This window comes from Phyllobates terribilis, unplaced genomic scaffold, assembly GCF_046119375.1.
Source record: "Phyllobates terribilis strain yellow unplaced genomic scaffold, ASM4611937v1 Scaffold_2__4_contigs__length_985480577, whole genome shotgun sequence".
In the NCBI taxonomy this organism is placed as follows: Eukaryota; Metazoa; Chordata; class Amphibia; order Anura; family Dendrobatidae; genus Phyllobates; species Phyllobates terribilis.
Genome location: NW_027362762.1, coordinates 981,167,056 through 981,193,765, shown reverse-complemented (window position 1 = coordinate 981,193,765; position 26,710 = coordinate 981,167,056). Strand labels below are relative to the sequence as shown.

The 26,710-nt window shown below is 43.1% G+C and overlaps 1 protein-coding gene across 4 annotated transcripts in view; it reads left to right on the top strand.

Moving 5' to 3' along the window:
- Positions 1 to 26,710, top strand: part of LOC141241617 (vang-like protein 1) — a 191,929-nt gene that overhangs the window by 37,514 nt on the left and 127,705 nt on the right. For 2 of the 4 annotated variants that reach the window (XM_073668786.1, XM_073668785.1), the window contains exons 2-3: positions 19,995 to 20,094; positions 23,236 to 23,834. In XM_073668786.1, the coding sequence (XP_073524887.1) occupies positions 19,995 to 20,094; positions 23,236 to 23,834 (699 nt within the window). Of the gene's footprint in view, positions 1 to 12,951; positions 13,077 to 14,660; positions 14,737 to 19,994; positions 20,095 to 23,235; positions 23,835 to 26,710 lie in introns of those variants that run through there. The other 2 variants (XM_073668783.1, XM_073668784.1) reach the window with 2 other exon arrangements.

Genomic DNA, 26,710 nt, shown 5'->3' with positions numbered 1-26,710 from the left:
CCAGATATGTCTTGTAGGATATGTTTCTGTAACAAAAGGAGCGGTTCGGCTACACAGTTATAGGGCATACAGTGAGTGCAATGCCTACCAAAAATTTCGAGGCACTCCAATGCCCCTTGGAAATGACATGGAGGTCAGAGGGCGTTAACTAAACCTTTTTTTCTATTTATAGCAACTGGGTCTCCTGTGCACTGTTGGCCTAAGCAGTGAATGGAAGGCTTTCCAAAAATTATGAGGTACTGCAATGCCCCTTACAAGAGCCATGTGTGGCACCCCAGGGGTCTGGTCACCACAGTAATAGAGATTACGTCGGAGAGCAAGTGGGAGGTTTCCTGGTCAGGATCCCTTAAACATGCAACATCCTCCTGCCCCAGTCCTGGGAGGGGAGAATTCTGCCCTTATAAACTGGATCTGGGGTGGGGTTGAGTGAGTCAGAGAACACTCAGAGTATATAGTCAGAGAACAGTCAGAGTCAGAGTGAGAGCAAGGGAAAGTAACAGCAAGGAGCTCTGTAGGAGCTAGGAGATAAAGATGAGGGGCTGGAAGTTGAGCAGAGCTCGTCCTGGTAGAAGACAATAGGAACCGGACACAGGAGTCCGAAGCTGTGAGGACTTATATATCCAGCAGCAGAAACCAGCCGGCAGGGGATTTCAGGTCCTCTGGCCATAGAAGCTCGGAGGCTCAGTCACAAGCAAGGGACCAGCACCGCCGTCGTGGAGCGGAGGCTAACAGAAGGCCCCAAGTCACCAGCCATACGGGTGAGCACTACACGGTACACTCAGGGACGTGGGCTACTTCTACCCGCTTACAGCAAGGTAGCCAGGAAGAGTGCAGACAGACGGGGAGGCCTACAACTCCACCTGGCCAGGGGAACTCCTGCTTGCTCACAGACTGACCAGGCCTCTCATGCTAGCCAGTACTCCTGGGAGGGTCTACCTTATAATCATCAGTAAAGACCCTGAACTGCACTGCAAAGACTCTGAGTCATTCCTGCTGCGCTCGTGCACCATCACCCCCATCATCCACACTCACTGCCCTGAGGCTATACTCCTCCCGAGGGGAGTTATCCCATTTTATGCTGCGAACACAACACCAGCCTCAGCGGTCTGCCTCGCAGCGGTGGTACTCCCTGACCGCAATCCACGGGTGGCGCAGTCGGACAATTAACCTCAAAACCTAAGAAAGATTGCCACTGGTTTGACCAGCCTGAGCCACGGGACCGGGTCACCGCCACGGAGACTACAGACCCCAGAGACCCGGCACCGGGTATCCCACACACGTGTACACACGGCCCAGGCGGCGCGTCACATGCAGTACAGCATATTACAAACATAAGTCCCATTATTGGGGAGTGGGTCTCCCATAGTATTTGCTTATGCTTTCCCAGCAAAAGCTGCCAAAAATTAGGACGGAGCAACTTGCAATGCCCCTTACAAGAGCCATGCAGTACAGCATATTACAAACATAAGTCCCATTATTGGGGAGTGGGTCTCCCATAGTATTTGCTTATGCTTTCCCAGCAAAAGCTGCCAAAAATTAGGACGGAGCAACTTGCAATGCCCCTTACAAGAGCCATGCAGTACAGCATATTACAAACATAAGTCCCATTATTGGGGAGTGGGTGTCCCATAGTATTTGCTTATGCTTTCCCAGCAAAAGCTGCCAAAAATTAGGACGGAGGAACTTGCAATGCTGGCACCCTGGTGGTATAGTGGTGGTGGAGGCTGAGGATAAGGAGAAGAAGATTAAACAGCCGAAACGAGGAAGCGTATACCCATGTGTGGGTGTGAAGCGGTGCATGTGAATACACCTCCCGAAATAACACAGTGGATTTGACTTTATGTTACTCTGCTGTCATTTGGTGGTGATGAGAAGTCTGGCCCAATCCAGCCCTTGTTCATTTTGATAAGGGTCAGCTTGTCAGCATTGTCAGTTGACAGGCGAGTGCGCTTATCAGTTATAATTCCCCCAGCGGCACTAAAAACACGCTCCGATAACACGCTAGCGGCAGGGCAGGCCAGGACCTCCAAGGCATACAGAGCGAGTTCATTCCAAGTGTCCAGCTTGGATACCCAATAATTAAAAGGCACAGAGGAATCACGGAGGACGCTGGTACGATCGGCAAGGTACTCCCTCACCATCTTTTGAAACTTTCCACTCCTTGTGAGAGTACCCCGCGCCTCAGGGCCTGTAAGCTGGGCGGATGTCAGAAAACTGTCCCAGAACGTTGACAGTGTTCCCCTGCCTCTGCTGGATTGGAGTTGCATCTCTCTCGCCTGTACGCCTTGGTTGGGCAACGAACTGTGACCTCTGCCGCTAGCGTGTTCAGATGCGAATTTTTTTAAGAGTTCTGCAGCAAGGGCCTTCTGGTATTGCCCCATTTTTGTAGACCTCTCCACCTCAGGAATAAGAGAGTGAAAGTTCTCCTTGTAGCAGGGGTCTACAAGTGTCACCAACCAGTAATGACTGTCACCCAACATTTTGACAATGCGAGGGTCACGGTTAAGGCAGCTTAACATAAAGTCAGCCATGCGTGCCAGACTGGTAACGGGCAAGATTTCCGTGTCCTCACCAAGATGACGACTGACCATGCTCTCCTCCTCCTCCTTCTCTTCCTCCTCCCCCCTGTCCTCAGGCCACCCACGCTGAACCGACGGTATGACACTTGTACAGGTACTACCGTCTACAACGCATGATAGCAGCTCCTGTTCTTCCTCCTCCTCTTCCTCTCCCTCATTGTCCCGCAATGCACGTTGGGATGAGATGAGGCTGGGCTGTGTGTAATCGCCCGCTACAGCTTCTTGATCCATCTCATCATACTCTGGCTGCAATGCCTCCTCTTTAATTCTCCGCAGAGGGCGTTGCAAAAGACAGACAAGTGGGATGCTGACACTAATGATGGCGTCATCGCCACTCACCATCTTGGTGGCCTCCTCAAAGTTTGTCAGGATGGTACATATGTCAGACATCCAGGTCCACTCCTGAGGTCTTATGTGTGGAGTCTGACCTGAATATCGACGGCCTTGTTGCAGCTGGTACTCCACAACTGCTCTCTTCTGCTCACAAATCCTTTGCAACATGTGGAGGGTAGAGTTCCAACGTGTGGGGACATCACACACCAGTCGGTGTGCCGGAATCTGCAAACGCTGCTGCAACACAGCAAGGGCGGCAGAAGCTGTAGCCGACTTGCGAAAATGAGCTGACAGGCGGCGTACTTTCACGAGCAGATCTGGCATCTCGGGGTACGATTTAAGAAACCGCTGAACCACGAGGTTAAGCACATGAGCCAGGCATGGTACGTGTGTGATCTCAGAGCCGCCACCAGGTTACGGCCATTGTCACACACGACCATGCCGGGATGTAGGTTCAGCGGTCTCAGCCACAGATCTGCCTGCTCTTTCACAGCTGTCCACAACTCACAAGCAGTGTGAGGTTTATCACCTAAGCTTATGAGTTTCAGCACAGCCTGTTGCCGCTTGGCGGAGGCAGTACTGCAGTGCTTCCAGCTTGTAACTGATGTGGTGATATCTGAGATGGAGGCTGAACATGGGGAGGAGGAGGAGGATGCGCAGGAGCTGTACACTGTGGGGGTAACTCTGACTAACATAGGGCCCGCAATCATCGGTGTGGGGAGGATGTGTTCCGTCCCAAGGTCCGACTGGGTCCCGGCTTCCACTATGTTTACCCAGTGTGCCGTCAGAGAGATGTACCGTCCCTGGCCACAAGCACTTGTCCACGTGTCCGTTGTCAGGTGGACTCTCCCAGTAACTGCATTGTTGAGGGCACGGCAGATGCTTTGGGACACGTGCTTGTGTAGTGCGGGGATAGCACACCGGGCAAAATAGTGTCGGCTGGGGACCGAGGCCCGAGGGATGGCCACCGCCATAAGATTGCGGAAGGATTCCGTCTCCACCAGCCTAAAAGGCAGCATTTCCAATGCAAGCAGTCGTGAAATGTGCGAATTTAGGACTGTGGCCTGTGGGGCGTTGGCTGAGAATTTCCGCTTTCGTTCAAAGGTCTGGGATATGGACAATTGAACGCTGCGGTGGGACGTGGACGTGGACGTTGATGCTGTTTCTTGAGAAACTGCCATAACAAGTGAAGACTGAGAGGAGGGGGCATCTTTACATGCAGTATGGACCGGGGATTGCCTTGCACACACAACAGGGGGGTCTATTGCATGCACAACAGTGGAAGAAGCAGTGGTGACACCTGCTGACACTGGTCGTGGACCCTGGGTTTCGCCCCACAAAGTCGGGTGTTTTGCTGCCATGTGCCTGATCATGTTGGTGGTGGTCAGGCTGGTAGTTTTGTCACCCCTGCTGATGCTGGCATGGCAGGTGGAACATATGGCCTTTTTGGGGTCTTTAAAAAAATTCCAGACTCTGGAAGACCTACCGCTTGTACTGGCAACGTCCCTCGTGTTGGTGTTACGGGGAACGGTTGCCTGCCTTCTGTCTGCGGCCACCACACTGCTTCTTCCTGCCTGTTGGGGTACTCTGCCTCCCTCCCCCTGTGTGCTGCTGGCCTCACTCTGCATGTCCTCCTTCCACGTTGGGTCAGTTACTAGATCATCCACCACCTCCTCCTCTTCCACTTGCGCACCACGATCCTCCTCCTCACTTCCTGGCAATTGTGTCTCGTCATCATCCACCTCTTGTGACAGATTGCCAACGTCGACTTCCTGTGGCCGTGGCTGTTCAAATATTTGGGCATCGCAACATGGGATCTCCTCTTCCACCACTTCAAGCGTATCAGGCGAGGGGCCCAAATATGGAAATGGACCAGTGAACAGCTCTTCAGAGTGTCCAAGTGTGGGATCACTTGCTGTCTGATGACACTTGGCATGGTGGGAGGAAGGAGCATCAGGGTGAGGAGGAGTATACGGTCGAGACTCACGGCTACTAAGAGTTGACCGTGTGGAAGACAGACCGGAGGTGGTGGTGCCCAGGTAACTGGAAGTATTGTCTGCTATCCAATTAATAACCTGTTCACACTGATCAGTTCTCAATACTGGTGTTGTTCTGTGCTTCCCATGTAATTCGGTCAAGAAGTGGGAGCGAGAAGATGTGGCTGTTGGTTGTGGCACATTTTCACCTTTGCCACGGCCCCGTCCTCGGCACGAACCATCACCAGAACGTCCACTTCCACGTCCCTTGCCACGCGCCTTGCCCATTGTAAATGAAGTAAAATAGCTTACACTTGCACTATCAATGGAAAAAGGGTAATAAAGAGTAGATTAGAACCGTGGAAGAGGAAAACCACAGTTATTGTTTACTGGGGTATACCACACTTTTTTAAATAGAGATATTTGCGGCTGATCTGTGAGCGACACACTCAAATTGCTTTTTTTTTAGATACCAAAGGCCCAAAACTGGATAGTACAGCGATTTGACCCGTGGAACTGCGAAACCACACTGGGATGTCGGGCCTACACAAGACTATTTTCAACAGATATATTTTTGTGTCACAACAGTCAGGAGACACCACTGTTTTTCTTTACGGAAAAGCTGAATAATAGAGATTTTTTACTGTGGAACAGCAAAACCACAGTTATAATTTACTGGTGTATACCAGGCTTTTTAAAATATCTATATATTTGCGGCTGAACAGTGAGCGACACACTCAAACAGTTTTTTTTTAGATACAAATGGCCCAAAAGTGGATAATACAGAGGTTTGTACCGTGGAACTACAAAACCACGCTTGTATTTCTCGGGCCTACACCAGAATATTTTCAACAGATATATTTGTGTCTGAAAAATCAGGGAGACACTATTTTTTTTTTTTTACAGCAAAAAATGCAAAAAGCAGGATAATAGAGATTTTTTACCGTGGAACAGCAAAACCACAGTTCTGTCTCTCTGGCCTACACCAGACTATTTTCAACAGATATATTTGTGTCTGAAAAATCAGGGAGACACTTATTATTTTTATACAGCAAAAAATGCCAAAAACAGGATAATAGAGATGTTTTACCGTGGAACATCAAAACCACAGTAATAATTTACTGGTGTATACCAGGCTTTTTAAAATATATATATAATTGCGGCTGAACAGTGAGCGACACACTCAAACTGTTTTTTTTAGATACAAATGGCCCAAAAGTGGATAATACAGAGGTTTGAACCGTGGAACTGCAAAACCACACTTGTATTTCTCGGGCCTACACCAGACTATTTTCAACAGATATATTTGTGTCTGAAAAATCAGAGGCACACTTTTTTTTTTTTGAGAGGGGGGGACGACACCAAAAGGTTAATAAGATGGGTATTTGTATATTGTGAAGGAGGAAAAAAAAAGAGGATTTAGAAAAAAAAAAAGGATTTTTCCTGGCCCCTGGGACCTGGAGCTAAGTCCAGCAATTTCAGCAGCAGGAGCACACAGGACTGTAATGCAGCGTTTGCTGGTATAACCACTGCGTCTCCTATACAGCCTGCCTGCCTGGTATCTGAGATGGAAATTAGTCCTGAGAAGGACTGTTTGTTTGATCTGGCAGCCTTTACAGACCCTACACTAACTATTTTGCAGGATATATCTCTCCCTAAATCAGCAGCGCTGTCCCTACACTGTCTGATCCGGAGCGACTGTGTCCAAGATGGCGGCGCCCGGTTTTAAATACTCAAGGTGACGCTGTGCGGCCAGCCAATCACTGTAATGCCCACAAACAACATGGCTGCGGCATTACAGTGGCTGGCTGACAATCCCTGCATGTTCATTGGCTCTGTAAAGAGCGCCAAACATGTAGGGTGGAGACCCGAGCTCCCGCCCGAGTAACCCGGAAATTCTCGGTGCTCGCCGAACATCCCGAGTAGCGTGATGCTGGGGCGAGTACCGAGCAGTGTCGAGCATGCTCGCTCAACACTAGTGATTACACACAGCCCAGCCTCATCTCATCCCAACGTGCATTGGGGGACAATAAGGGAGAGGAGGAGGAGGAAGAGGAGGAGGAGAAAGAACAGGAGCTGGTATCATGCGCTGTATACGGTAGTACCTGTACAACTGTCATACCGTCGGTTCAGCGTGGGTGGCCTGGTGACAGGGCGGAGGAGGAGGAGGAGGAGAACCTGGTCAGTCGTCATCTTGGTGAGAACACGAAAGTCTTGCCCGTTACCAGTCTGGCACGCATGGCTGAGTTTATGTTACGCTGCCTTAACCGTGACCCTCGCGTTGTCAAAATGTTGGGTGACAGTCATTACTGGTTGGTGACACTTTTAGACCCATGCTACAAGGAGAACTTTCACTCTCTTATTCCTGAGGCGGACAGGTCTACAAAAATGTGGCAGTACCAGAAGGCCCTTGTTGCAGAACTATTAAAAAAATTCCCATCTGAAAACGCTGGCGGCAGAGGTCACAGTTCGTTGACCAACCAAGGCGTACAGGCGAGAGAGACGCAACTCCAATCCAGCAGAGGCAGGGGAACACTGTCAACATTCTGGGACAGTTTTCTGAGACCCGCCCAGCTTACAGGCCCTGAGGCGCGGGGTACTCTCACAAGGACTGGAAAGTTTCAAAAGATGGTGAGGGAGTACCTTGCCGACCGTACCAGCATCCTCCGTGATTCCTCTGTGCCTCTTAATTATTGGGTATCTGTGGCGCCCCTGAGGGTTCAGTCGCCACAGAGGTACTGCATCTCACCCAGAGGTGTGGCATCTCCTTCTCTCAGGTAAGGATGGAGTACTGCCCCGGGACCCCAACACCTGCACTCAACACTACACTACTCCAGGCCGGCTGGACGGGCATTATGCACTTCTTCTGCTGCACTGTCCCTGGCTGGAGTGGGGGGAACCAAAGAGAGGGGGAACCAGTAGTGGGTGTGGGTGGAGGACGTAGAACAGGGGAGCACTTCGAGAATATATATAAAAAGGGAAGCCATCTTAGTGAGGTAGTCGTTCAGTCAGTGAATAGTAAGGAGAGGAGGGGAGTAGAGTCTCTTCAGGAGCTCTGCTCCATAGTGGGGCCTAGCAAGAGAGGCCCAGGAGTGAGAGGGGAGCAAGGGAGGAATGCTCTGGGAACAGAAGGGATCCCAGGGGGTACGGTGAGTGTAGGACGGCACCCGTACGCCCGAATCTGCCAAGAGTCAGAGGGATCAGGCTGCAAGAAGGGAACCGGTCCCTGGACCAGCCGTGTTACTCCAGGTCTCGGCTCGAAAAACCAAAGGCTTCTGCACTTCTATGGTGCAGTTACCACAACCTCACCCTAGCCGCCTAGGGCACCAAGTAGGTCAGGGAACTCCAGGTTGCCCAGAGGGATCTCAGAGTACCCGATCGGGACTGTGTGTGGGGAGCGCAGGGCAGGAGGGAGAAGACCCAGCACGGGAAGTCGGCCAAGGAAGGAAAATAAAGAAAGGGGGTCCCGTTAAGTGCTTCTGATACACCTGAAGGAGTGCTGAACCCCTGCCTGGCAAACGCAGTGCGAGGCGGGAGTCTGACACCTGGACAGTGTACCCGAGGAACCTAAAAAGAACAGTGAGTAAACTCGGACGACTGCACTCCACTGTCTCTGTCAGTTTTTCCACCACGCTACCGCTCCTGCACTACAATGCCCAGCATCACCATCTGCAACTACACTGCCCCGGGGGCCCGCTCCACCTGTGGGGAGCAGAAACATCCCAGCTGCCATCCCATCACCCCCAGAGGTCTGCAGCAGCGCTGGTATTCATTACCGGGAACCACAGGTGGCGTCACGAGACAAAAGCTGTTAACAAAACCCCCCTTTTAAAGAGTGACCCCAGGGTACGGGCCCGGGAGCCGACTGCTGTGACATCCCACAGAAGGTCAAGACCCGGGTACCAAGTCCCCTATATTCCCCCTGGGCGAGTCTTATCCAAGCTGGACACTTGGAATGAACTCTCTCTGTACGCCTTCGAGGTCCTGGCCTGCCCTGCCTCTAGCGCATTATCGGAGCGTGTTTTTAGTGCCGCTGGGGGAATTATAACTGATAAGCGCACTCGCCTGTCAAATGACAATGCTGACAAGCTGACCCTTATCAAAATGAACAAGGGCTGGATTGGGCCAGACTTCTCATCACCACGAAATGAGAGCAGAGTAACATAAAGTCAAATCCACTGTGTTATTTCGGGAGGTGTATTCCCATGCACTGCTTCACACCCACACATGGGTATACGCTTCCTCATTTCGGCTGTTTTTTTCTCTTCTCCTTATCCTCAGCCTCCACCACCACTATACCACCAGGGTGACCATGATCCGTGTTGCCAGCATTGCAAGTTCATCCATCCTAATTTTGGCAGCTTTTGCTTGGAAGGCATAGGCAAAGACTATGGGAGACCCACTCCTCAATAATGGGAATAATGTTTTTAATATGCTGTACTGCATGGCTCTTGTAAGGGGCATTAAAATCGTCTTGTTAAGCTACTGTGACCTCCACGTCTCTTCCAAGGGGCATTGATATTGTCTTTTTATTCCACTGGGACCTCCACGTCTCTTCCAAGGGGCATTAAAACTGTCTTGTTAAGCTACTGTGACCTCCACGTATCCTCCTAGGGGCATTAAAACCGTCTTGTTAAACCACTCTGAACTCCACCACTCTTCCAAGGGGCATTGATATTGTCTTTTTATTCCACTGTGACCTCCACGTGTCTTCCAAGGGGCACTAAAACCGTCTTGTTAAGCTACTGTGACCTCCACGTCTCTTCCAAGGGGCAGTAAAACCGTCTTGTTAAACCACTCTGAACTCCACGTCTCTTCCAAGGGGCATTAAAATCATCTTGTTAAGCTACTGTGACCTCCATGTCTCTTCCAATGGTCATTGATATTGTCTTTTTATTCCACTGGGACCTCCACCACTCTTCCAAGGGGCATTAAAACCATCTTGTTAAGCTACTGTGACCTCCACGTCTCTTCCAAGGGGCATTAAAACCGTCTTGTTAAACCACTCTGAACTCCACCACTCTTCCAAGGGGCATTGATATTGTCTTTTTATTCCACTGTGACCTCCACGTGTCTTCCAAGGGGCACTAAAACCGTCTTGTTAAGCTACTGTGACCTCCACGTCTCTTCCAAGGGGCAGTAAAACCGTCTTGTTAAACCACTCTGAACTCCACGTCTCTTCCAAGGGGCATTAAAACCGTCTTGTTAAACCACTCTGAACTCCACCACTCTTCCAAGGGGCATTGATATTGTCTTTTTATTCCACTGTGACCTCCACGTGTCTTCCAAGGGGCACTAAAACCGTCTTGTTAAGCTACTGTGACCTCCACGTCTCTTCCAAGGGGCAGTAAAACCGTCTTGTTAAACCACTCTGAACTCCACGTCTCTTCCAAGGGGCATTAAAATCATCTTGTTAAGCTACTGTGACCTCCATGTCTCTTCCAATGGTCATTGATATTGTCTTTTTATTCCACTGGGACCTCCACCACTCTTCCAAGGGGCATTAAAACCATCTTGTTAAGCTACTGTGACCTCCACGTCTCTTCCAAGGGGCATTAAAACCGTCTTGTTAAACCACTCTGAACTCCATGTCTCTTCCAAGGGGCATTAAAATTGTCTTGTTAAGCTACTGTGACCTCCACGTCTCTTCCAAGGGTCATTGATATTGTCTTTTTATTCCACTGGGACCTCCACGTCTCTTCCAAGGGGCATTAAAACCATCTTGTTAAACCACACTGAACTCCACAGCTCTTCCAAGGGGCATTGAAATGTTGTTTTTAATCCCATGCTTTTCCCATGTCTTTTCAGCACTGTATGCATGTGTCACACAGCACATGGCCAGATAAGGTTGTAAAATGTTAAAATGACATTTCCCGGTGAATGCATTTGTCACGGTTGAAAGCAATACAAAAGTGCAAAAACGCATAAAAAATGCTACTTGTGAACATAGCCCAAGGTGTGGAGGAGTATTTTTGGTTTTGGTTATTTATTTTACCTTATACACAAGTCTTTACCCTGGAAAGGAACTTCCTTAACATATTTCACAGGAAAACCGTTTCAGTTTCGTTTTTGAACGTTTTATTGTGAGCCCGTAAAAGTGGCTTAATACCTCTGACCACGTTGTTGACAGCAGTGACCTGGGGGTCAGAAATGCTTCCTGGGGCGATCCCCATGCTGCCCCCATGTCATTTGAGCACTGTCACTATCGTTTTGGGCACTTTTTAGGCTTTCTACAGACTGCCGGTGGTGCCGCCGCAAAAATGCTCGGGTCTCTCATAGACTAACATTGGGCTCGTTGCTCGGGTCGAGCACCTGAGTATCACGGCGAGCTCGGCCCGAGCTTCCAGCACCCGAGCATTTTAGTGCTCACTCAACACTACTATTTATCTATCTGTCAGGCAAATATGGAAGAAAATTTTCCTGACAGGAAAATGTTCTTCCATATTTGACTGACACTATCTATCATCTATCTATTATCTATTATCTTTCTATCATCCATCTATTATCTATCATCTATTATCTATCTATTATCTATCTATTATCTATCTATTATCTATATACAGTGCTGGCCAAAAGTATTGGCACCCCTGCAATTCTGTCAGATAATACTCAGTTTCTTCCTGAAAATGATTGCAATCACAAATTCTTTGGTCTTATTCTCTTCATTTAATTTGTTTGCAAGGAAAAAACACAAAAGAGAATGAAGCAAAAATCAAATCATTGATCATTTCACACAAAACTCCAAAAATGGGCCAGACAAAAGTATTGGCACCCTCAGCCTAATACTTGGTTGCACAACCTTTACCCAAAACAACTGCTTCCGGTAACCATCAATGAGTTTCTTACATTGCTCTGCTGGAATTGTAGACTATTCTTCTTTGGCAAACTGCTCCAGGTCCCTGATATTTGAAGGGTGCCTTCTCCAAACTGCCATTTTGAGATCTCTCCACAGGTGTTCTATGGGATTCAGGTCTGGACTCATTGCTGGCCACCTTAGAAGTCTCCAGTGCTTTCTCTCAAACCATTTTATAGTGCTTTTGGAAGTGTGTTTTGGGTCATTGTCCTGCTGGAAGACCCATGACCTCTGAGGGAGACCCAGCTTTCTCACACTGGGCCCTACATTATGCTGCAAAATTTGTTGGTAGTCTTCAGACTTCATAATGCCATGCACACGGTCAAGCAGTCCAGTGTCAGAGGCAGCAAAGCAACCCCAAAACATCAGGGAACCTCCGCCATGTTTGACTGTAGGGACCGTGTTCTTTTCTTTGAATGCCTCTTTTTTTTCCTGTACACTCTATGTTGATGCTTTTTCCCATCTACTTTTGTCTCATCTGACCAGAGAACATTCTTCCAAAACGTTTTAGGCTTTCTCAGGTAAGTTTTGGCAAACTCCAGCCTGGCTTTTTTCTGTCTCGGGGTAAGAAGCGGGGTCTTCCTGGGTATCCTACCATACAGTCCCTTTTCATTCAGACGCCGACGGATAGTACGGGGTGACACTGTTGTACCCTCGGACTGCAGGGCAGCTTGAACTTGTTTGGATGTTAGTCGAGGTTCTTTATCCACCATCCGCACAATCTTGCGTTGAAATCTCTCGTCAATTTTTCTTTTCCGTCCACATCTAGGGAGGTTAGCCACAGTGCCATGGGCTTTACACTTCTTGATGACACTGCGCCCGGAAGACACAGGAACATTCAGGTCTTTGGAGATGGACTTGTAGCCTTGAGATTGCTCATGCTTCCTCACAATTTGGTTTCTCAAGTCCTCAGACAGTTCTTTGGTCTTCTTTCTTTTCTCCATGCTCAATGTGGTCACACAAGGACACAGGACAGAGGTTGAGTCAACTTTAATCCATGTTAACTGGCTGCAAGTGTGATTTAGTTATTGCCAACACCTGTTAGGTGCCACAGGTGAGTTACAGGTGCTGTTAATTACACCAATTAGAGAAGCAGCACAGGATTTTTCAAAGGGTGCCAATACTTTTGTCCACCCCCTTTTTTAGGTTTGGTGTGGAATTGTATCCAATTTGGCTTTAGGACAATTCTTTTTGTGTTTTTTCATTGCAGACAAATTAAATGAAGATTATAATACCAAAGAATTTGTGATTGCAATCATTTTCAGGAAGAAGCTGAGTATTATCTGACAGAATTGCAGGGGTGCCAATACTTTTGGCCAGCACTGTATCTATTATGTATCTATCATCTATCTATCAACTATTATCTATTATCTTTCTATTATCTATCTATTATCTATCATCTATCAATTATCTATCTATATTATCTATCTATCATCTATCTATTATCTATCTATCATCTATCAATTATCTATCTATATTATCTATCTATCATCTATCTATTATATCTATTATCTATCTATTATTTATCTATCTATTATCTATCTATTATCTATCTATTATCTATCTATTATCTATCTATTTATCTATCTATTATTTATCTATTATCTATCATCTATCTATTATCTATCATCTATTATCTATTATTTATCTATTATCTATCTATCATCTATCTATTATCTATCTATTTATCTATCTATTATTTATCTATTATCTATCATCTATCTATTATCTATCTATTATCTATCATCTATCTATTATCTATCTATTATCTATCATCTATTATCTATCTATTATCTACAGTATATATTTATCTATTATCTATCTATTATCTATCTATCATCTATCTATCATCTATCTATTATCTATCTATCTATCATCTATTATCTATCATCTATCTATTATCTATCATCTATCTATTATCTATCATCTATCTATTATTTATCTATCTATTATCTATCTATTATCTATCAATTATCTATCTATTATCTCTCTATTATCTATTATCTACAGTATATATTTATCTATTATCTATCTATTATCTATCTATTATCTATCTATTATATATGTATCATCTATCATCTATCTATTATCTATCTATGGATAAAATATTGGTAGGGGGCGCTAGTAGACTCTTACCTTTGACCTGCAGCTGATACTTGCAGTGAACCAAAAAGGCTGCCTAAGTAAATTAAAAGCAGAGATGAGGTATCTGCGCTGGTCTAGGTGATTAAAAATGAACTGTGAACAAAATAATTTAAAATATAAATATTTATTGGTAAATAGTTAAAAAATATGAAACATTAAAACTGGTGTTAATTCAAAATAAGATAAATGGGGGTAGCTGGCCTCCTCAGGGCAATATAGGAGCACAGTAAAGGATGCTGCTTCAAATTGGTTGGTAATAATCTTGCTTGGAGAGGACTCCAGGGAATGACAAAGATAATGGCTGGAACTAAATGATGGGAGCCTATTGGGGTATAGATGTGGACGTGGTGTTTGGTAGAACTCCTAGGAAATGGTCAGGATGACAGATCTGTCAGGACACAATAATGTTAAGGGGAAAGAACCAAAATAGTGGCAGACAGACTCCCAGTGATGGGAAAAATACCTTGGATGAAAGGTGTAGGAGGTTGATGGAAAGTATGGATTTGCGTAGGGTACGTGGCTGTTAGATGTCCTACCTGGTAGGGCTAGATATAAATAATTATGATTAGGTATAGGTATGAATATATCTAGGGAGATATAGACAAATATGAGTACCGGAAGATAATCAGGTATATAGAGTATATAAGAGAACAACCTGAGTAAAGGCTGGTAAGATATGGAATGCTTCCAATTTATGTAGTAAGAACAAAGTTCATCATGAAGGCATCGATGAGTAAAAAAAAAAGGGCTTTACTGTGGCAGGCACAGTTTGTGCTGGTGTACCTGGTATAACGGAGGTGGCTGCTGGTGTTGCAGGCACGTTGGATTCTTGAGTCTCCCCTTGATGGAGGTACTGATCAGGTCGTTGGTACTGACCTGATGTAAGGATTTAGAAGCTGAATCCTGTTGCACTGCACTCGGAGTCCCGGCCAGAGGCTCCGGTAGCAGCGAGAGTATAAAGGTGCCTACTTCCTGCTTGCGGAGAGTGGCGAGGCGTCCGGTCACGTGGTAGGTGACGTCAGATCCCGCGATCTCTCGCGATAGAGCGGGTATGGGTAGCACTGAGGACCTTTCCTACGCGTTTCGGATTTGCACGGAATCCTTCGTCAGGGATGGTCCTTCAGTGCTGGGAGGTTCCTTAAATAGGTAAGTACTCAGTCCTCATGTGTTATTTAATTGCAGGTGAAGGCAATCAATCGGTTCCTGTGATCACCATGGTTCGTATCTCAAACACCTTGGTGACTCCACTTTGCTGTAAAGTTAGTAATAGTCTTGACATTTGATGCTTGAAATCTATGGTTAACAGCATGATGCATAAAAAGTTCTGATATTCATTAAAAAGCAAAAAGTTCAATCTCACTATTGAGACCTTTTGGTCTTAGTGAATTAAGTTTAAAAATCCAGCCACTTTCAATGCGGGACATCTGGTTAATGTAGTGACCCTGTCGCCAATGTTTTTGTACGGTCTGAATGCCAGTAATTTGGATGCCTTTAGTCGAGCCTCCGTGTTTATCAGCAAAATGTTTGGAGAGGGGGTGTTTAGCAAATTTGGTGCGTATATTACGTATGTGTTCCCCCACTCTCCTGGTTAGGGGACGTATTGTGCGACCCACATATATCTTGTCACAGGGGCACTTAAGTCCGTAAATGACTCCCTTGGTGGTACATGTGATGAAGTCTTTGATTGGAAACTCTATATCTCCATGGGATATTTTGTTTTGTTTTTTGGTGTGAAGATGTTTGCATACTGTGCACTTCCCACATGGAAAGAAGCCGACTGGGTTTGTAGATGGGCTTTTAGGAAAGGGAGTAAATGAAGGATTTTTGATAGATGGGGCTACTATATTGCCCAAGTTTCTGGCTGTCCTAAATATGAATCTGGGTCTAGGGGGGATCATGTCCCCTATAATCTTGTCATCCTTGAGGATATTCCAATGATGCTGGACAATTTTTCTAATGAGGTAAGTATTGGAATGGTAAGTGGTGATTATAGGGATATCAATGTTGGAGTCATTAGGTTGTTTATTGTTGTCGCTTGTGGTTTTTATGGAAGCCATTAGTTCTGTTCGGGGAGTTTTATATGTCTCTTTTCTGGCCTTGGTCAAGAGTGATGGGTCGTATCCTTTCTCGAGGAATTTGGCCGTTAAAAGATTGGCTTCATTTTCAAAGTCATTTGGTTTTGAGCAATTTCTATAGAGTCTTTTAAACTGGCTGTTTGGTACATTCAGTAGCCAGCTGGGGAGATGACAACTGCTAGTGTGAATATAACTATTGGTGTCGGTAGGTTTGAAAAAAGTGCGAGTGCATATTTGATTATCCTTGATGTATATGTTTAAATCTAAAAAGTTCACCTGTTCAGTGCTTATTGATGAGGTGAATTGGAGGAAAAATTCGTTATTATTGAGCTCTGTGAGGAATTGTTGGAGAGAATCCTGGTTCCCTGACCAAATAAACAAGATGTCGTCGATGAAGCGGCGCCACAGCATTAAATCCGGATGTAGTTTACCATTGTTAAAAATGTGGTGATGCTCCCACATCCCTACATATAAATTTGCGTAACTTGGCGCAAATCGTGTACCCATTGCGGTGCCCCATCTCTGCCTGTAGTGTTTATCCTCATATTTAAATGAGTTATGGTTTAAAATGAAAAGCATATCTATCTATGTAGCATCTATCTATTATCTATCTATCTATCATCTATCTATCTATCATCTATCTATCATCTATCTATCTATCATCTATCTATCATCTATCTATCATCTATCTATTATCTATCTATGTAGCATCTATCTATCATCTATCTATTATCTATCTATCATCTATCTATCTATTATCTATCTATCTATCATCTATCTATCTATTATCTATTATCTATCTATTATCTATCTATGTAGCATCTATCTATCATCTATCTATTATCTATCTATCTATCATCTATCTATCTATTATCTATCTATCTATCATCTATCTATCTATTATCTATCTATCATCTATCTATCTATTATCTATCTATCATCTATCTATCTATCATCTATCTATCTATTATCTATCATCTATCTATCATCTATTATCTATTATCTATCTATTATCTATCTATTATCTATCCATCATCTATCTATTATCTATCTATTATCTATCATCTATCTATCATCTATCTATTATATATCTATCTATTATCTATTATCTATCTATCATCTTTCTATTATCTATCTATTATCTATCATCTATCTATTATCTATCTATTATCTATTATCTATCTATTATCTATCTATTATCTATCATCTATCTATTATCTATCTATTATCTATCATCTATCTATCTATCTATTATCTATTATCTATCTATCATCTATCTATCATCTATCTATCATCTATCTATCTATTATCTATCTATCATCTATCTATCTATCATCTATCTATCATCTATCTATCATCTATCTATGTATCATCTATCTATTATCTATCTATTATCTATCATCTATCTATTATCTATCATCTATCTATCATCTATTATCTATCTATGATCTATCATCTATCGATCATCTATCTATCATCTATCTATTATCTATCTATCTATTATCTATCTATTATCTATCTATCTATTATCTATCATCTATCATCTATCTATTATCTATTATCTATCTATTATCTATCTATTATCTATATTATCTATCATCTATCTATTATCTATCTATTATCTATCTATCTATCATCTATCTATCTATCTATTATCTATTATCTATCATCTATCATCTATCTATTATCTATCTATCATCTATCTATCTATCATCTATCTATTATCTATCTATCTATTATCTATCTATTATCTATCTATCTATCATCTATCTATCTATCTATCTATTATCTATTATCTATCATCTATCTATTATCTATCTATCATCTATCTATCTATCTATCATCTATCTATTATCTATCTATTATCTATCTATCATCTATCTATCTATCTATCTATTATCTATTACCTATCATCTATCTATTATCTATCTATTATCTATCATCTATCTATTATCTATCTATCTATCTATTATCTATCTATCTATCATCTATCATCTATCTATTATCTATCTATTATCTATCTATTATCTATCTATTATCTATCATCTATCTATTATCTATCATCTATCTATCATCTATTATCTATCATCTATCTATTATCTATCTATCATCTATCTATCATCTATTATCTATCATCTATCTATTATCTATCTATTATCTATCATCTATCTATTATCTATCATCTATCTATTATCTATCTATCTATCTATCATCTATCTATTATCTATCTATCTATCTATTATCTATCTATCTATCATCTATCATCTATCTATTATCTATTATCTATCTATTATCTATCATCTATCTATTATCTATCATCTATCTATTATCTATCTATTATCTATCTATCTATCATCTATCTATCTATTATCTATTATCTATCATCTATCATCTATCTATTATCTATCTATCATCTATCTATCTATCATCTATCTATTATCTATCTATCTATTATCTATCTATTATCTATCTATCTATCATCTATCTATCTATTATCTATTATCTATCATCTATCATCTATCTATTATCTATCTATCATCTATCTATCTATCTATCATCTATCTATTATCTATCTATCTATCTATTATCTATCTATTATCTATCTATCTATCATCTATCTATCTATCTATTATCTATTATCTATCATCTATCTATTATCTATCTATCTATCTATCATCTATCTATCTATCTATCATCTATCTATTATCTATCTATTATCTATCTATCATCTATCTATCTATCTATTATCTATCATCTATCTATTATCTATCTATTATCTATCATCTATCTATTATCTATCTATCTATTATCTATCTATCTATCATCTATCTATTATCTATCTATTATCTATCATCTATCTATTATCTATCTATTATCTATCATCTATCTATTATCTATCATCTATCTATCATCTATTATCTATCATCTATCTATTATCTATCTATCATCTATCTATCATCTATTATCTATCATCTATCTATTATCTATCTATTATCTATCATCTATCTATTATCTATCATCTATCTATTATCTATCTATCTATCTATCATCTATCTATTATCTATCTATCTATTATCTATCTATCTATCTATCATCTATCTATTATCTATCTATTATCTATCTATCATCTATCTATCTATCTATTATCTATTATCTATCTATTATCTATCTATTATCTATCATCTATCTATTATCTATCATCTATCTATTATCTATCTATCTATCTATTATCTATCTATCTATCATCTATCATCTATCTATTATCTATCTATTATCTATCATCTATCTATTATCTATCATCTATCTATCATCTATTATCTATCTATTATCTATCTATCTATCATCTATCTATTATCTATCTATTATCTATCATCTATCTATTATCTATCATCTATCTATCATCTATCTATTATCTATCTATCATCTATCTATCATCTATTATCTATTATCTATCATCTATCTATTATCTATCTATTATCTATCATCTATCTATTATCTATCATCTATCTATCATCTATTATCTATTATCTATCATCTATCTATCATCTATCTATTATCTATCTATCATCTATCTATCATCTATTATCTATTATCTATCATCTATCTATTATCTATCTATTATCTATCATCTATCTATTATCTATCATCTATCTATTATCTATCATCTATCTATCATCTATCTATTATCTATCATCTATCTATCATCTATCTATTATCTATCTATCATCTATCTATCATCTATTATCTATTATCTATCATCTATCTATTATCTATCTATTATCTATCATCTATCTATTATCTATCATCTATCTATCATCTATTATCTATCATCTATCTATTATCTATCATCTATTTTCTATCTATCATCTATTATCTATCTATCATCTATCTATCATCTATTATCTATCTATCATCTATCTATCATCTATTATCTATTATCTATCTATTATCTATCTATCATCTATCTATCCACTCTTACCACACAATATGCAGAACTATGTAAAGTGTAAGAGAAGCTTTTCTTGCTTTCTAGTCCTGATGGCCACCAGTCTGTCACCATGGAGGAACCTAGAAGTGAAGGTCTGCTACCAGCGGAGGGCTCTGGAGGAGGAGAGGAAGACGAGGAGGGGCAGGTGGGATTTATCTCTTTATCTCATATCTAATTATCTTAACACTTTCAGTTTAATTCAAATGAGTTTTTTTGACAGGACGAAGTTCACATTAGCATTGCCTAGAGTAGAGACTAGGGACAGGAACGGTGAGGTGACGGTTGGGGCTCATCCAGGGTGGGGTATAGAAGGCCACGGCGTCTCACATTTCTTCTTACAATCTATGGCATGCACTTCTCCCGGCAGAATGTACGTTTTCCCTTCCTCCTACACGGGCCTGAAGAGATCGAAGACTTTCCTGAGTGTCCCTCACTGCTGAGTATTTGGTGCAGTGTAGAAGAGCAGAATGGCGGCGGCACCCGTTTTCCGGCGTTTATACCGGTCATGTCATGTGGTGTGTCGGCAAATCACAGCCATGCCAATATTTTACATGGCTGTGATGGCTCCGAAGTGCTCATAGCCTTTTAGGTTGTTTAGCTTGTTGATTGGCTTCAGCCTTTCAACAGACTTCATTCTGCATCCGAACCCGAACAGTAAACCGGACTTCCGGTAAAATGTCCGTGTCCGGGGTTCGGTATCAAACACTAGGTGTCAGGTTCCAACCCTGAACTTTACAGTTTGAGTTTGCTCATCCCTCTTCATAAACTTTCGCGCACGTCTGTACCTCTCTTGGCCCTCATCTACCATCTTCCTAATTCTGGCTTTTGTCAGGCTGCTGTGGTTGGTTCTTCGGTCTGGAAGGTTTAGCTGAGCTGTTCCTGGGCTCCTGGTTTGCGTGGACCACCTACACGTAGCAGGACTCTATGGAGATAGAGGCTTAGATGGCTACTACCTTATCTAGAGGGTAGAGGGGATCTGCTCAGCTCTGATACTTCTGCTATTCCTGTATCTCTGGTGGGCTGTCTTTCTGGTGCGCTGGCTTTCTCATGCGCTGCCTTTCTGGTGCACTGTCTGTCTGGTGGGCTGTGTTTCTGGTTGGCTGTGTTTCTGGTGGGCTGTGTTTCTGGTGGGCTGTGTTTCTCGTGGGTTGTATTTCTGGTGCACTGTCTTTCTTGTGCGCTGTGTTTCTTGTGCGCTGTGTTTCTGGTGCGCTGTGTTTCTGGTGCGCTGTGTTTCTGGTGGGCTGTGTTTCTGGTGCGCTGTGTTTCTGGTGCGCTGTGTTTCTGGTGGGCTGTGTTTCTGGTGGGCTGTGTTTCTGGTGGGCTGTGTTTCTGGTGGACTGCCTTTCTGGTGGGCTGTGTTTCTGGTGGGCTGTGTTTCTGGTGGGCTGTGTTTCTGGTGGGCTGCCTTTCTGGTGGGCTGCCTTTCTGGTGGGCTGTGTTTCTGGTGGGCTGTGTTTCTGGTGGGCTGTGTTTCTGGTGGGCTGCCTTTCTTATGGGCTGCCTTTCTGGTGCGAGGTGTTTCTGGTGGGCTGTATTTCTGGCAATCTGTCCTTCTGGTGGTCTGTCTTTCTTGTGGACTTAATTTCTGGTGCGCTGTGTTCAGGGCAATGCAAGACGGTGACGGTCTTGTTATATTCCTGGGACTTTTGCTGCTGCTAAATCAGGGAGCTATGTGGGTATTTCTTGACTCCTTTTGATTCCTCCTTCCTGAGGTCGGGGCCGTCTGCTATTTACACCTCTGAAGCTCTGACTTCCACTGCCAGTCTATAAGTTCTGCCCACCTTGCCTATAACACCAGTCTTTGCTTCTGCTGTGCCTCCTGATTTATCCTGTTTTCTGAACTTGACTTGTATTTTGACCACTTGATGTTTTCTGATATTGTCCCTGACGCGACCTGTTGGTATTGACCACACAATAGTCCTTAGTTTGCTCCACTGGTCAGCAGCTGACTCTGGTCCCAGCCTGGGGGTACTCGTGTAGGTCCTGATCCCTGTACAGTGGATAAGGGGTGAAGACCAGGGCAACCCTTTGAGGTCTGGTAGACAGACTGGCTTGCGCTAAACCTGTCCATGGAAGCTCTATTGGCGGCTGCCAGGTTTCCATGAACAGTGCCCCGTAACATCTATATTTCAGCATTTCTGGTGGGATTCCCTCCAGGCCACTGGATGAGATTCTTTGCAATGTGATTGATGTATCCAGAGCGTTTTGGAAATCTTTCATTTTTTTCCTCCATTGCCATTAGTTTTGCCATTAGGTTTTTCTGTTCTTGGCTTAGTTGTTCCTTCCAGATTTCTTTGTGGAGGTCTCTGAAGTACTTTGGCCAGATGTTGTAGTTTTGAATATGGATGTTGTGATGCCAGTCACTACTGACAAACAAACCGTGAGGCTGGGTAGTCAAAAGATCCGAGGTCAGAAGACAGGAGGATACGTCATAGACTGAGGGGTGAGACAAAAGAATAGTCAGGTCACAGTCCAGGGGTCAAAAGCCAGGAAGATAGAAAATCAAGCAAAGGGTCAAAGGAAATGGAAGGTCGGAGCGCGGTCCTAGGTCAGGCCGCAGTAGATCACAGCACAAAGCAACAAGGCAAACATACACCAGTCAGCAAGAAGCTACAATTGGCAGGAGTCTGCGGCAGAGAGCTGGCTAAATAGACAGGTAATTATCCGGACAGGAGACACATGGATGAAGCCACGGCACACCCTGGCCCTGATTGGATGGCTAAACTGTCATTCAAGACACTGACAGCTCAGCTAATTCTAACCCTGGTCTAGATTAGGGGGCAGACAGTAATTCACAGCATCCAGACACATTGAAAGGTGGAATCGTGACAGTTGTTGCTTTACTTGTTGCTTGTGCCCATGTGGTCCCATAGTCCCCAGAATGAGAATTCATGGAGATGTGACTTTGCTTTTTCCTCCTGAGTAAATGGTTTTGTATTGCCCTTGTCTGGTGTCGTAGGCTGTTTATCTCATATTTAGCTACTTGTATATCTTCCTCATATCTCTATCTATCTACCTATCTATCTATCTATCTATCTATCTATCTATCTATCTATCTATCTATCATCTATCTATCTATTATCTATCTATCATCTATCTATTATCTATCATCTATCTATCTATTATCTATTATCTATCTATCATCTATCTATCTATCTATCTATTATCTATCTATCATCTATCTACCTATCTATCTACCTATCTATCTATCTATCTATCTATCTATCTATCTTTCTATTATGCATCTACCTATCTATCTTCCTAATATCTTACTGTTTCATAGGATGACATGTGGGGAGAGACCACCACTGCGGTGACCTCTGAGCGGAGCGCGTCCCTGGAGGAGCTGGTCCCTAGAAGTGGACCCATGGAATCCAATAGACGTGATGCTCGGACGATGCTGAGATTCTACATGTTCTGTATCCTGTTGGCCTTTACAGTCCTGACCCCACCATTGTTCATCATACTGCCCCAGGTGCTGTGGGCTTCTAGATTGGAGCCCTGCGGAGCGATCTGTGAGGGGCTTTACATCTCAGTTGCCTTTAAGCTGCTTTTTCTCGTCCTGAGCTCTTGGGCGCTCTTCTGTCGGAGCCCACGGTATGTTTTGCCACGTCTGGTGGAGTTCCGCGCCCTCCTTATTCTGCTCCTCAGTCTCCTCCTGCTCTCCTATTGGCTGTTCTATGCAGTGCGAATTCTAGGTCAACCGGAGCAGAACCTTCTGACCGTGGTCCAGTACACGGTATCGCTGGTGGACACCTTGATTTTCATTCATTACTTGGCCATGGTCCTGCTGGAGATCAGACAGCTGCAGCCAAGCTACTTCCTCAGGGTGGTGCGGAGCAGTGATGGGGAGGCCCGCTGCTACACCATTGGGAGAGTCAGGTGAGCCAAAAGTATGTGACCCCCCCGCCAGCACACTAACATCAGCCAGCCTATGTCTGCACCATTAGACATAATATAGTGTTTAGCTGCTATGAAGACCTCCACCTTCCACAAGATATTGGGGCGCCTGTGAGAGATTGTCAGCTCCGGACAGTACGGCCACAGTCACTTTCCTAAATCACCCCAAAATTCACAAATGGGATTCAGATCCACAATCCTTACAGTCACCTGACGAAACGTACTGTGTATAGAGGAGTACTGTATATAGAGGTACATAGCCACTGGTCATATACAGTCATGGCCAAAAGTTTTGAGAATGACACCAAAATGATATTTTCCCATGATCTGCTGGCCTCTGGTTTTTATTAGTGTTTGTCTGATGTTTATATCACATACAGAAATATAATTGCAATCATATTATGAGTACCAATAGGTTATATTGACAGTTAGAATGAGTTAATGCAGCAAGTCAATATTTGCAGTGTTGCCCCTTCTACTTCAAGACCTCTGTAATTCTCCCTGGCATGCTCTCAATCAACTTTTGGACCAAATCCTGACTAATAGCAGTCCATTCTTGCATAATCAATGCTTGCATTTTGCCAGAATTTGTTGGTTTTTGTTTGTCCACCCGTCTCTTGATGATTGACCACAAGTTCTCAATGGGATTAAGATCTGGGGAGTTTCCAGGCCATGGACCCAAAATCTCTATGTTTTGTTCCATGAGCCATTTAGTTATCACCTTTGCTTTATGGCAAGGTGCTCCATCATGCTGGAAAAGGCATTGTTGGGCGCCAAACTGCTCTTGGACGGTTGGGAGAAGTTGCTCTTGGAGGACATTCTGGTACCATTCTTTATTCATGGCTGTGTTTTTAGGCAAGACTGTGAGTGAGCCGATTCCCTTGGCTGAGAAGCAACCCCACACATGAATGGTTTCAGGATGCTTTACAGTTGGCATGAGACAAGACTGGTGGTAGCGCTCACCTCTTCTTCTCCGAATAAGCTGTTTTCCAGATGTCCCAAACAATCGAAAAGGGGATTCATCAGGGAAAATGACTTTGCCCCAGTCCTCAGCAGTCCACTCCCTGTACCTTTTGCAGAATATCAGTCGGTACCGGATGTTTTTTCTGGAGAGAAGTGGCTTCTTTGCTGCCCTCCTTGAAACCAGCCCTTGCTCAAAGAGTCTCCGCCTCACAGTGCGTGCAGAAGCACTCACACCAGCCTGCTGCCATTCCTGAGCAAGCTCAGCACTGCTGGTAGTCCGATCCCGCAGCTGAAACAGTTTTAAGATGCGGTCCTGGTGCTTGCTGGTCTTTCTTGGGCGCCCTGGAGCCTTTTTGACAACAATGGAAGCTCTCTCCTTGAAGTTCTTGATGAGGCGATAGATTGTTGACTGAGGTGCAATCTTTGTAGCTGCGATACTCTTCCCTGTTAGGCCATTTTTGTGCAGTGCAATGATGGCTGCACGTGTTTCTTTAAAGATAACCATGGTTAACTGAAGAGAAACAATGATACCAAGAACCAGCCTCCTTTTAAAGTGTCCAGTGATGTCTTTCTTACTTAATCATGACTGATTGATCGCCAGCCCTGTCCTCATCAACACCCACACCTGTGTTAATGGATCAATCACTAAAACGATGTTAGCTGCTCCTTTTAAAGCAGTACTGCAATGATGTTGAAATGTGTTTTGGGGGTTAAAGTTCATTTTCTGGGCAAATATTGACTTTGCAAGTACAGTAATTGCTGTTAAGCTGATCACTCTTTGACATTCAGGAGTATATGCAAATTGCCATTACAAAAAATGAAGCAGTAAACTTTGGAAAAATTACTATTTGTCTCATTCTCAATACTTTTGGCCATGACTGTATATCAGGGGTATATAGCACATATTAGTATACTGTATAAAGCACATTTGTAAATAGTCCCAGATTTACATGTTGAAAACATGTATCTTAGTAAGGCCGCCCCATTATACAGGTACAAAAACAGGAGAAAAAGGAGTCCAGAAAAACGTATAAACTTTTATTTAAATGAGTTAAAAACAGGTAAAGAGGTTCAAAAATGTGATCACTGGTGAAAAGGAGCGGTAAAAGGGGCTGACAATAATATCACTCAATATAGTATACACAGTCGTGTATGCATATGCCACATGTCTGTATAATAATAATAATAATTAATAATAATCATTTTTATATATATAGCACCAACATATTCCGCAGCGCTGTGCTATAAGCAAGGACATACAATCTATCAGAAGATGGGTGGACACAATAGGTAGAACGTGCATTCATGTACGGTCCGGCCATCAGTGTAATTAATAGGGGTTATGATATAACGCTGCATGATCCAGTCACCGGCCAATATCTGTACATATACAGTCACCAAGTGCTATTGGGGGCATGGAGGAAGTGGGGAAGATGACACAGGATTCTGAGGAAGGGGGAAGGAGGGACAGTTCGATTAGTGACTTCATAAGCCTGTCTAAAGAAATGTGTTTTTTTAAGCCCGCTTAAAAATGTGGGGTGTAAATCGGACAATCTGGGGTAGTGCATTCCAGAAAACTGGTGCAGCACCAGAGAAGTTTTGGAGATGGAAGTGGGAGGCTTGGATTATGGAAGATGTTAGTCTTAGATCAGTTGCAGAATAAGAGGATGGGTAGGTGGTAGATATACAGTACAGACCAAAAGTTTGGACACACCTTCCCATTTAAAGATTTTTCTGTATTTTCCTGACTATGAAAATTGTACATTCACACTGAAGGCATCAAAACTATGAATTAACACATGTGGAATTATATACTTAACAAAAAAGTGTGAAACCGCTGAAAATATGTCTTATATTCTAGGTTCTTCACAGTAGCCACCTTTTGCTTTGATGAC